Source organism: Dermacentor andersoni, chromosome 10, assembly GCF_023375885.2.
Source record: "Dermacentor andersoni chromosome 10, qqDerAnde1_hic_scaffold, whole genome shotgun sequence".
Lineage (NCBI taxonomy): Eukaryota > Metazoa > Arthropoda > Arachnida > Ixodida > Ixodidae > Dermacentor > Dermacentor andersoni.
The window spans coordinates 133681137-133694865 of NC_092823.1; the positions used below are offsets into that span (position 1 = coordinate 133681137).

General features: G+C 44.3%; 1 protein-coding gene across 2 annotated transcripts in view; it reads right to left on the reverse strand.

Moving 5' to 3' along the window:
• LOC126545124 (U3 small nucleolar RNA-associated protein 25 homolog) overlaps positions 1-13729 on the reverse strand; it is a 34751-nt gene that overhangs the window by 18972 nt on the left and 2050 nt on the right. For both annotated transcript variants that reach the window (XM_050192848.3, XM_055078246.2), the window contains exons 3-4: positions 12993-13211; positions 4719-4900 (exon numbers count right to left, since the gene is read on the reverse strand). In XM_050192848.3, the coding sequence (XP_050048805.1) occupies positions 4719-4900; positions 12993-13211 (401 nt within the window). The remainder of the gene's footprint in view (positions 1-4718; positions 4901-12992; positions 13212-13729) is intronic.

Sequence of the window (13729 nt, forward strand, 5' to 3'; positions counted from 1 at the left end):
GTTTCAAAATCCATAGCCGTGTGCTTTCTTTTCACTGGCAATGTCGTGCATTGCCAATGATCAGCGGGCAGATAAACCATCCTCCATTTCAGCGGCGAGTCAAACGAGGCTGAGAAACCACATGGCCAGGAATGATTTTGACGCAACAAACAAAGACGAACGGGAGGGATTAAGCTGTTTGCAGAACTGCACTGAATGAGGAGCCAGCGAGCAATCTGGGAGTAGTGCAGTTGGCGCAGTCCATTCGTGTTTTGGACGGTGGCGCGGCACAGAGCTATGGGCACAGCCCATTCGTGTTCGGAGGGGTGGAAGGGCGACAGGAGAGAGGCACGTAGAGAAGGCTGGAAAATGAGCACACGGCAGCTGTGGGGGCAGTGAGCCATCATGAAGCAGCTTGAATTGCCTCACAAGTGGCATTGTAGTGGTCACGCAAAAACGCAGTTGCTCCAAGAGCAGAGCAGCTGCGGGAGTGGGCAGTTTCGTGAGTTGACAGCTGCACCGGCGCAGGAGCACGAGTCATTAGCAAGAATTTCACAACCAATCAGAGCCGTTTCACTTTCACTGAGGAGGGAAAGGGCTTTAGGTGCACTGTGCCGGCTTCATTTTCATTAGTTAATTCTCAGAAAATGGATGGGATGGCCACACGTTGTGCATTCCCCCAAGGAACTGGCAGCGTACGAAGAGCGGTGGCAAGAACTTGCCCGTGAAAGGGTTCACTGTCGACGCGTCGATCCAGCTGTTAAGGCCTAAGTATACAGTGCAGTCCACTTATAACGATGTCGAGAAAGACAAAAAATATGATCGTTATAACCGATGATCGCTATATCTGGACTGCAGTTATTAAAAAAAAGAAAAAAAGAACCGCGGAACATACCTTTGCAGCTCCGAACTCGAATTCGCTACTTGCTCTTAAGAATAGAGGATGTAGAAAGTAGGCTGTGAAAAACAAACTTTGTTTCTAGCGCCAATGACCGTGTCAAGGGTTAGGCGCGCCGAAATAGTCCGAAATCTGCACTCGCTTTTGCGGCAGCTTCAGCTTCACAACCGCGGTGTGCATGGATTCCAGCTGCTGCGCAAACACTGGCGGCAATCCTTTAGCATGCATAAAATCAATTAAGGAGTCGATCGATGACAGTGCACTTTGTGTGGACCTTGAGGCCGGGGTCAAGGAGCCACTGTCGATCTCGTTGTCACTGTCGCTGCTGCCGTCGCCACTGTCGTACAACTTTGCCGTTCATCGAGACAGCACATCTTCGGCAATCGCCTTGACGGTGACCTCATCGCAGAACGAGGCAGCACTGTCTGCAGTCAAAAACTCCTCCATCAACGCACCATCTGTGTCACCAGTAGGAAGGAGCTCCCAGAGCTCTGTTATGTCAGCGACTTCCACCGTGTTGGTCTCAGTGGGTTGGGGAAGTTCGTCTTGACGCACAAAGCCCGCCTTAAGCAGTTGTATATGGTTGACTGCTTTACTTCATGCCATGCACCATAAACGAAGTGCACGGCATTCAAAAGGCTGATCTTCAGGTCAGGGGGCCCGTCTGCATGACCCGACGTGCCAGGAGCTGTGCGGTCAATGGCTAAAATTAGCCACTCCAGCATGCACCGCCGATACAGGACTTTAAAGTTGGTGATCACGGTGGCGTCCAACGGCTGCAGGCCTGCCGTAGTATTCGGAGGCAGAAACATTAATTCAACAGATGTTAGCTTCGGGTTAACGCTGTGTGCGCTACAGTTGTCAAGTAGCAACACTACTTTTCTTCCTTGGCCTTCAATTATACTGTCGATCTCAAGCAGCCATTCTTTGAACAGGTCGCGAGTCATTCACCCCTTCTTATTGCTGCGATAGCGGACCGGGACGTGCTGATTCTTAAAGCATGTTGGCTTTTTTGATCGCCCGATCATGAAAGGCTTGAAACAATGGCTCCCGTCCATGCTAATGCACAGCAACACGGTCACCCTAAGTTTCGAGTGCTTCCCGCCGGGGCATCGATCTCCTTTAAGAGCGCGAGTCTTCGACGGCAACATTTGAAAAAACAGAGCAGTGTCGTCGCAATTATATATGTCCTTCTCCACGTAGCACTCCAGCACGCCGGGCAGCTTTGTCTGCAGCCACTGCTGCTTTGCCTGTGTGTCCAAAGATGGCGCTTCCCCTACCATGTTTTTGTAAACGTTTCCGTGCCGCTCTTTAAAGCGCTGAATCCAGCCTCCCCCAGACTCAAAATTTGGGCGCCCCAGAAGAAAAGCAAAGTTTTTCGCTTTGGTTGCAAGTATTGGCCCACTAATAGGCACATTATGCGTGCGGGTTGTGATGAACCACTTACAAAGCGCCTCTTCAACATCGGCGTACAAAGGGTCTCTAACCCTTTCCCGCTGATCGGCATGGCCGCTGATAGCTCCTGCCTTCACAATCGTGGTGCTCCCGGTTTTCAAGAAGGTTGATATCGTCAAATGGGCGAGCTCATACTTCTTCACGAGGGCGCTCACCTTGAAGCCGCGTCGAGAGTCCTGCAAAATATCCATCTTCGTGCCAAGCGACACAGCTTTGTGCTTTGTCGGCGCCATCTTCGAACTGGGTTGTACCGTTGGTTGCACGTTGCTTCGGTGGCGTCAGCCTGCTATCGCAAGAGAGAGAGATGGGCGCTACCGCGCCGCTTTGCTTGTCGCTTTTTTTTTCTTTCTCTCTCTTTCGGAGCGACTGTGGCCGACGCGCATGAAGCAGCTAGCGCCATCTTGTGGTGCGCTGCACCTATTCAGGTACTCTCCGGTGCACGGGCGGGGCGCGACGCGCTGCACTGTAATGGCGGCAGATACGGACTTACGGAGGTAAATATCGCCTCGTCTTGACATTGTTCGTTTCAGAGAACTAAGCAACGCAAATGTTACGATTATTTGGCATAAAAAACGCCGTCCAGACGGCAAAATTTTGATCGTTATATCCGATATGCAGTGAATAACCTATTGTTATAAATGGTTTTTTTCCCCATAGACCTAACGCATAAAATGACACTCTCATGTCGACCCATCGTTATAACCGATATATTGTTATATGTGGTATCGTTATAAGTGGACTGCACTGTAGTACACTCTAGCATGAATGCACGCACACATTGTGTGACGTTGGCGAGAACGCCAGCACTGATGGTTCGACGCACTGGCACCGCCAACGTAACCAGACGTAGCCAACGTGTTCCGTAGCGCCTAGTGTCTAATGACGTTTGCCCGCGCACCGATAATGTCATACTATAAATGCACCTGCAGAGCTGCACGAGCCCAGACAATCCGACAGCAACGAGAAAATCTCAAGCTGAGGAAGCGGGAGGCCGAAGCAATCCGGCACCGTTACCTGCGGGTTACTTAATCGTGACGAAGGTCAGGTGCACGCAGGACAACTTTCACTAACCCCCATTTTTCGGTAGGGGAAGAGTTTGTAATTTTTCTTTCTTTCTTTTATTTTCTCCAAGCATTTCTCATTTCACTACTTTTCGGCACAGACACCCAGCAGCCAGACTTCATCGTTATAATCGATAATATGGCATCAGGGCATTGTAGTAAGTGGGTTATTTCACCATGGAAAACATACAAAAGTTGACTATCAGGGTTCGTACAGGCTTTGAAGGCACAAATTCAAGGGTTTTTAAGGACTTTCAAGACCCCCAAAAGTTTTTTTTCAAGGACTCATTTCAATAGTCAATTTAGTACCCTTTATAGTAAAACTACCTTTTTAAAACACGCTTTAACAAATTTATTGAACACTAAGAAAAGGACGCACTTATAGACTAGACTAGTTTAATACTAAACTATGACAGGTCGTAACAAGCGTTCATGAAAGCTCTTGAAGCTTTGTGATTATTTCTTGCTTGATGTTTAGAAGTTCTTCCGTCTTGCTTTTTGCTGTTTTCCTAAGGCAATTTGACTTCACAATGTGCACAACGTCGCCTGTCTCTTCTGCTTTCTCAGCCAAGTTGTCTGCTGAAGCTGTCAGATCAGTAACGGTTGCTTCAAGTCTTGCTTTCTTTCGCTTTAAGGTATCAATTTCTTCCTCAACAAGGCGCCTCTTTGACTCCTTTGCTTCTTCAAGTTGCTCCTTCTTCTGCGCCTCCAGAGATGCAATACAGTCTTTGTACTCGTCACAGCTAAGCCACGATCGCTGGAAATTGCACTTCCCGGGCATTGCGCGCACACACAATTACGTCCACGTCCAGCGCGTGCCCCAATACACGTGCTCTGAATAAGCCAACGGGAGGCGATTAACAAGCGGTACGAGGACGGCAACTATAAAAAGTGCGCGACCGCAGCGAACAAAAAAAACACAACAACACGGAGGACGAACGCCTGAACCGGACTGGATTTTCTTGGCTTGGATCGGGAGGCAACCCTCGCTTTCAATGTGGCCAGTTGATCAACGGGCAATCGCTGAACGGCGCCAATGACTATCATCACGGAATTCAAGGATTTTTCAGGAACCACTAAATATTTCAAGGTTTTCAAGGCCTTGAAAATCACATCTTCAAATTCAAGGGTTTTCGAGGTTTTCAAGGATATATTGTTAAAACCAGTATCGTTATAAATGGGTTCTACTGTATATCCATGACAAACGTGGATACAACAAAGGAAATGTAAAATTGTTCTTTTCAATATTAGTGTATAACAAATATTGGATATGACAATTGTTTCGTTACGACTATTTTAGACTGTACATGAGCCAAGCCACTGACCGGGACATGTGGGCCACTTCTTTTGCAGGCAGCAACTGGGCAAGCAGCTTGACCGTGCGCAGAGCTGACTCCCGGAAAGGCAGCAGAAAAAGCACTCGTGGCCGTGTCAACCCTTGGTCTCGCAGCTCCGTGCTGGCACCTCGACGCAGTCGTGCATTGTGGTGCAGAACACGAGACCGGCTCTACAGGAGGGAAAAACAATAAAACAAACCAGAGTGGCAGTTTAGACATGTTGGTAGTCCACAAGAATGTTAAAAAGCACGAACTGGACACAGACTAAAAAGGCACGTACACACACAAGCACTGCTTCCAATAATTTGTCCTTGCGATTCTGTTGCTACTTTATACACAACCGACATCAATGTAATCTGAGAAAATCAGTACGCAAAACTGAAAAAATACACACAGACTTGACAACCAATGAGTTCTAAGTAATCCATGGTGGCACACTGAGAATATCAAGTTACATTGCTGTTAGTGCAATAGATGGCATACTTACATACATTTCAACCAGCTTTTCTATCTCTTCTGCTTCAGCAATCTCTCTTGTATGCTGATTCTTGCTTCGGCCAACAATTCTGCAGGTGTCAAACAATGGTTGACAGCCACATGTCTTACAATGCATCGCAAGAAAACTACCAACAAAGTTTTTTACACTGTAAGAGTAATCTCGCAACTGATCGTTCAGGCTTCCAAAAGGAAGGGTTGAGGCTAAGAAGCTTTGCAACCATTTCAATGTAGGGAAATTGTTGCCCCACGACGTCTGCAAACAGGCTCACGGCCAGGCTTCGCTGCTTGATCTTCCGTTTGCCGAAATCCATGGAACACAGCGGATGCGCACCCTGTCCGGCGCAGCCATCGACGAGATGGACTGGTGGGAGAGCGCACCCTACCGCTTCACTTCTACAACTGAGATGGCAGCGATACCAACGGCGTATAAATGGAGCAACTTGTCGATCGTCGGCATTGGGCACGGCCGCACCGCAGTGAGCATGGCGCTCACGAACCACTTCATCTTTCTCGTCCAGGTCCTTGGTTTTTTGTTGCCCCACGACGTCTGCAAACAGGCTCACGGCCAGGCTTCGCTGCTTGATCTTCCGTTTGCCGAAATCCATGGAACACAGCGGATGCGCACCCTGTCCGGCGCAGCCATCGACGAGATGGACTGGTGGGAGAGCGCACCCTACCGCTTCACTTCTACAACTGAGATGGCAGCGATACCAACGGCGTATAAATGGAGCAACTTGTCGATCGTCGGCATTGGGCACGGCCGCACCGCAGTGAGCATGGCGCTCACGAACCACTTCATCTTTCTCGTCCAGGTGAGGAAGGATTACGGGAAATGTTTTCGTAGTAACAATGTGTTTCTTGTGGTGCTGCCGTGCCCATGGCAAATGTGTTCTATTGTTGCCGAGTATGGTGTTTCCTTAAGAAATTTATTACTCTTGTCTGGAGACATAGAAAGTAATCCTGGTCCTACTATGCAAGAAGTCATGAACGAAATACGCAAAATGGCTGCAGATCTTAACGACATTAAAAGCGAGAACAAGGCGGCTTCTGAATCCTTAGCAACCATTCACGCCAAACTGGATGGACTGTCGCACATCGAGGGTAGGGTAGGTGACGTAGAAGACAAAATTATACGATTGGAACGAACCGTGACTAACCTAGCACGGCAGGTTGACGACCTCGAAAACAGAAGTAGGCGATCGAATCTAATAGTTTACGGAATTAAGGAAGAACAAGAGGAGACTGTCGAGCGCCTTGAAAATGAAATATGTGTGAAACTCATTCAAAATAAACTTGGTGTCACTATTTCGGGAATAGAGAGGATCCACCGCCTTGGGGCCAAAAAAGAAAACAAGACCCGTCCTGTCATTTTTAAGCTGCTTGATTCCAGAGATAAAACAAAAATATTGAAGAACTGCACCAAACTAAAAGGTACCACCATATCAGTCAGCGAAGATTTCTCGTTAAGGGTGCGTAATATTAGGAAACAACTATGGGATAGCTGCAAGACCAATCGAGAAAATAAGGATAAAGTCACATTGATGTTTGATAAAATTAAGGTTAATGATGACGTGTTCGTTTGGGACGAAGAAAGTGGTGACAAAGTAGCATTAAACAGAAAAAAGCAGAACTTTGCAAAAAACGGGAACAGCCTGACCAACAAGAAAAGCTAACTATAGTGAACATTAATTCCAGAAGCGTTGTAAACAAAACCGAAGAATTAGAAGCATTTCTTCTGGAGCACTCTCCGCAAATAGTCACAATCAGTGAAACATGGCTGTCGTCACGAATTCCGAGCAACAGTATCTTTCCACCCGGCTATATTGTCCTGCGTAAAGATAGATGCACCCGGGGGGGTGGTGTTGCAATTTTGGTGAGAGACGACATTCCAACGATGCCCATGCCTGACGTACATGGTATAGAAGCACTGTGGTGTAAGATTACTGTCGGTCAATTTGTATTCTTCGTCGGAACTATGTACCGGCCCCCAAACGCCGATTACAGTACACTTCACGCACTGGCTGATTACATGCAACGTCATCTTCAGGATACTCATAAAATTATACTCACGGGTGACTATAACCTACCCTCAATAGACTGGACAACGCTCGAGGGTGGGACTGCCGATCCGTCCTGCGCAGAAGCACTGCTGGAAATTGCCTTTAACTTTAGCCTTAAGCAGATTATACATGCACCAACACGTGTAACCACGAAAACCAGCAATATATTAGACCTCACCTTCTTAAGCGACAATATTCCCGATAACGCAATCTCTTGGGAAACAGTCAATGGCATTGCAGATCACAAAGCAACCATATGTTCATTAACAATACACAACCGGCCGCGAGCGCGAAAGAAAAAGACTCAAATATACGACTGGACAAATGCCGATGACGTTGGTGTTCTTGACTTCCTAGAAGAATCTTACCCAGAATTCCTTCGTTGTTTCCACGATGGAAGCATACCAACTGATAACCTATGGGTGCTTTTCAGGGCCAATGTTGATCACTGTCTCAGAAAATTCATTCCTAAGAAAATAAAAACTGTACGCAAAACGAACCCATGGATATCAAGAGAGATTATACATTTAAAACGAAGAATTGCAAGACTCAGAAAACTTAGAAACAAAAGAACTTCTTTCAACAATTGTACAAGAAAAATTAGCGAACTTTCTCACGCGTTGATGACAGCAGCGAAAACTGCCAAACAAAACTACTTAGATGAAACCTTAAATAACTTCATTAAAAAATCCCCTCATAAATTTTGGCGCTATCTCAAATCTAGGGTTCCGAAGAAGAGTAACTTATTGCCAACAGAAGCCTTAACCAAGGCTACCCAATTTAATCAATTTTTCCAATCAGTTTTCACAGTAGACAATAACACTATCCCAGACAAGATCGCACAGAGAAGTGACATAGGTGAAGTACCATGTGAGCTAAATATAACGGAAGCGGGAATTCTTTCTTTATTACTTAATCTTGATATAAAAACTTCCAGCGGCCCAGATAACATTCCAAATACATTTCTCAGAAGGTACGCTGAATGGGTTTCCAAATACTTATTGCTAATTTTTACAAAATCATTGAAAACTTCTGAGGTTCCTCAAGAATGGAAAATTGCAAAAATTATTCCGATACATAAATCAGGTGACGCTACAAATCCCTCCAACTTCCGTCCTATTTCACTCACTTGTACAGCAGGGAAAATTTTTGAGCATTTAATATTAAAACACATCGTAACTTTTGTTGAAAGTCATTCTCTAATTAACCCTAACCAACATGGATTTAGGAGTGGTTTGTCTACAACAACTCAATTAATAGAGACTATTCATGACCTAGCATTAACAATCGACAAGCAAGGCCAGGTAGACATAATTTTTCTAGACCTATCAAAAGCTTTTGATCGGGTATCGCATCCAAAACTAATCCACAAGCTGCAAGGAATTCTGGGACACGGTATTCTTACAAAATGGTTAAAAGAATATTTGTCAGGACGTCAACAATTCGTTCATTTCGAAGGCCAATCCTCAGACTACGTTGAAGTTTTATCCGGTGTGCCCCAGGGCACAGTTTTAGCTCCCATTCTCTTCCTTCTTTTTATTAACGACATCGCAAATGGCATTGACGCAACGGTACGCATGTTCGCAGATGACTGCATTATTTATAAACAAATACAGACCAAGGATGATCAGGTTGTTCTGAATGACGCACTTAAAAATATAACAAAATGGTGTCAAGACTGGCAGATGACGCTAAATGCAGAAAAAACTGTCTGCATGACAGTAACGAGAAAGAAAGAACCACTAACCTTTCCATACGAAATTCAACAAAGAGAACTAAATAGGGTAGAAGAATACAAGCATTTAGGTATAATTATTTCTTCTGATCTAAAATGGAACAAACACGTGTCATACGTGGCAACAAAATCTCTCTCAGCGCTTTTTTCCCTCAAACGGTCCCTCAGATATGCTTCACCCAACACCAAACTACTTGCGTACACGTCACTCATTCGCTCCGTTATAGAATACGGCGCCATATGCTGGTTTCCATACACTAAATGTGCCATAGCGAAGTTAGAGAACGTACAAAGAAAAGCACTAAGATTCATTTATAATAAATACCGTCGTCAAGATTCCCCAACTGAACTTCTACGCTTAGCCGGACTCCCAACAATTAGCGATCGTGCTAGATATCTCCGACTAAAATTCCTGTTTATTCTCCAGAGCAATGCCCTAAAAATAGACAAAAATAAGTTTTTAGTACACTCTAACACCAGAATTACAAGAACGAAACACAATAAACAATTATCTGAGTATAGGTTTCACAATGACACTTTCAGGTATTCATACTTCCCGCAAGCTATCAGAGAATGGAATATGTTACCACAAGAAGTTGTCGATTGTACAACCCTCGATTCTTTCTTGTCCAAGCTGTCTAACCATATCTTTGTTGCTACATGATGAAATGTGGTTTTTACATTATGTTCTATTATCACCATGAATGTGCATTGTCTATATCGCTGTACGTGAGTATGTATAAGCTTGTTTTCAAACCAAAGCCAAGGCCTCTTGTAAAGGATTATCATTGAACCCTGTGTGAATGATGTATTTTCCCTTTTATGAATGTACCCTTTCCTGCCAAAGCCTTCTTTAAGGCTAGCAGTATGTACCAAATAAATAAATAAATAAATAAATAAATAAATAAATTGGTGAAGGGTAATGAGAAGAGTAAGCATAATTATTTAGTTTTTTTTCACTACCAAAACCCACAAAGTAGATGCGCCTTTCAGGGTGAATAATCGCTGAACATGACACTTGGCAAAAGCCAGTCAGGTTGTTCTTACAAGCCAAGCTTGATGTTTTATCGATTTGTGACCCATTCCTTGCTAAGAAATTGGAAGAAGTTATTGATTTTTATGAAACTTAATCATGACAAATGCCCACAAGCATTTTCTATTGGCGTTAAAGATTTTTTTTATACTCTGCCCCATACCGAACTGTTGCAATAAATTGAAAAGGCCATTGATGAGTATGACGTCATCGGTCTCCAGAATGAGACTGATCTTTATCTAACATCTACCTTTATTTTATGAGAGGATAGCCCTCATTTGCAAAAAAGGAGTATTTGTATCAGTTCTTGTACTGCTCCCTGGCTTAGTGACCCATTTTTAGCCCATCTCGATATGACACTGTCTAAAAGATTACTAGGAACAAAGGTAGTAAAAGCATCTAGATATGCTGACGATTACTTTGTTATTAATTGCTCTTCTGATCAGTTAGAGGCTGAGGTTCACACTGTCTTGCCCAAAATTTGAGTGCTTCAAACCGCTAGATGTGACATGTGAGCTACCGCAGGATGATCCCATGCGCTTTGTGGATCTTCACTTACCACTTTGTAATGATTACTTTTGTTGGAATTACGAACCACGCGCAAACAAACCCCTACTCCTTTTCCACTCAGCAAATTCTAAATTAGTGAAGTCGTGCCACCATCTGGTTGCCTCCAGTTTTGACCAACAAAGAATGAGGCTGGCTGCTGCAGCTATCCCCAGCTAATGCTGGTTTCTATGGCTGAGTGAATATTGAAAGACAGCTATAATGTTGGTCAACCTGTGGCCAGAGCCAGTGAGTGCGGGAGTCACATAAGTGTGCTGCCATATATGCACACTGTCACCGATAATACGAAAAAAAAAAAAAAATTGCTCAGGGCACAAATGTGCGTACGGTTTTCTCCGCACCTAACAAGCTGGATGAGCTGTGGAAAATTATGCATGCCATCGCACTAAAAAATCGCGACAGCAAAGAGAATGACAAAAACAAATTTGTATATTATGCTGAGTATGTTCCTTATCACATACCCTTGTCATGTGGTCGTAAATATGTTGGGCAAAGCAGCTGTTGCCTGAACAATCAGTAGCAAGCGCACTCTTACAATGTAAAAATACTTTGCTGGTGGTTTTCTTGCAATGCATTGCAAGACATGCAGCCGTCATCCGTTGTTTCACACCTGCAGAATTGCTGGTTGAAGCAAGAATCAGCTTAAAAGAGAAATTACTGAAACAGAAAAGATAAAAAAACTGGGCGAAATGTGTGTAAGCATGCCATATATTGCACTAACGATTAAATAATTTGATTTTCTGAGCGTGCAACACGGATCACTTAGAGCTGATTGGTTGTCAAGCCTTTCTGTATTTTTTCAGTTTTGCACATTGATTTGCTCAGATTACATTGATGGTGGATATGTAAAACGTAGCAACATGATCGCAAGAATAAATTGTTGAAAGTAGCACCTGTGTGTGCGTGTATTTGTGCCTTTTTTAGTCTGCGTCCCGTTCACGCTTAACGTTCTTGTCCTGCTGCAATATTGCCAGCAGTTTTAACGAAGCTGTGTAATTACAGGACTTGAACGGTATCTGATAAAGCATACAAGAGCACAGGAAATAAGTACATACGAAGTAGGTCAGTAGGGTCTCCACTTCTACTGTACTGATGAAAGTGGTATTCAAATGAGCAAACAGGTACTGGTGCCTCAATGCAGAATTGCCACCTGCCTTGATTGCCATTCCTTGGCACAACCACGTCTTTGCTTGTTTGTCATTACTTTCTGACTGACTAGGAATGTGTACCACATACATGAGGTAAATCATACAAGAAAGTTAACTGGGTTAAACGTAAATGCGTAATTTTGGTGAAAAAGTGTATAAGTAATAGTCCTTTGCCTAATATTTTCCGAATTTCTTTTGTCAAACAAAGGAATAAACAATTTTATTGCATTCTTAAGTTACCAACGATTTGTCATAGCTTTCCTGCTTTTAATTTGCTTCAGTTTCAACCTTTTAGCAGCAACGTGTGTAGCACTCAACACTTATCTGGCTCAAATAGACCCCCCCCGCCCCTCAGCTACGCAACTGATTTGCTTCTAGGTGACACTTTTTTACAGCAAAGCTGTACATGGCTAGGGTTCCATGCATTTTTGTTCTCCGTGAACAAAAACTATCATCATCGATGGCTCATACCTCCGTAAGCATTCATACTCCCGTAAGCAAGCAAAAAATGCAATGGCTCATAGCCCCGTAACAAACTACAAGCCCTCAGCATAGTGAAGCGAACAGTGCTTAAATTCTTTCTAATCACACATGCAACATACAGAACAGCATCTCGAAAACAGTCATAATGACTTGTACCCCCATGAGCAATGGCTCATATCACTGTAAGCAAGCAAAAAATGCAATGACTCATAGTCCCATAAGGTTCGTGGCTACTCACTTTGCGTCACTTAGCTGCGATGACACTACCCCTTTGTCATTGTCAGTGATTTCAATGTGGATGTGTCAGTGCCAAAAAGGGAGCGGTTTACGCATTCCGTGTTGCAGACATATCCCTTGCAACGCCACACCGATCCAGCCCAACCGACTACCCAGTGGCGTAGGTGCATCGATTTGACATTATCAAAGAATGTGACTGCAGTTGTGATTGAAATAATGACCACCGATCAAGACAATAAATGAGTGTATGTACCTTTTGTCACGATGACCACCCATCAAGACAATAAATGAGTTCGTACCTTTGTTCAAAATTACGTGTCACCTCCGTGTCGTGTGCTAAACAGCTTTGCTGCTTAATCACCTTCACAGAGTGGAATGGCTCGTGATTTTTTAAATGTAAGGAGCGCCATTTGAGCGCTTGAAAGCGATCTGTCCTATCTACCATTACATTTGGCAAGGACACAGGTTTAACGATTTGCACAAGCCCTGCGCAGCACTTACCTTGAGCACGTGGTTGAGGGCATGTAGGCAGTAGGTGGCACGCACTTCTTCACCATTTGTCAGCGTGCGCTCTGTGAAAAGTAGGTCCCTGTAGGAGGTCAGCACAGACAGCAGCTCCAATTGAAGTGGTGTCAGCATTTCAGGTATAGCCAGGGAACTCTTAAGCCACAGGCTGTCCTTGCTCGAGGCTCGTGTGAGGGCAACATCTCGGAGGTTCTCCTACGGCAGCACAAGACAATAATATGGTGACAGAGGAGTGGTCCGTCTTCAAAGCTCGAAAGTCAGCCTCTGTACAATGCCACTTTGACTCCACCACAATAGTGCACAAAGTTCTACAGGTGCAAACAAAATACAGGACTGACATTCATTGTTCTTGTGCTATGTGCGGCACAAACTAATGTGGATGAAAAGAACACTTACTAGGAAATGTACCCATTAGCTTGTGCTGTACATAGCACAAGAGAAATTAATGTCCACCAACTAGCCTAACTCGTTACTTCGCTAAGTGCAGTACTGCCATCAACAGCACGAGAGATATTCCCAGTGCCTGTGAAAGCAGCCAATACATCATGGCTTCCAAGGCTACCAGTAGACCTTTGATGAAGAATTCGAATTGACACCATTGTGAAGGTTAAGTCTGCAATGCAGAGAACTGGGTTTTGTGCTACAAGAGGTCTATTACTATAAATTTTTTCATAAAGTCACAAGGATAGTTTTAAATAAACTTATTGTGGGAT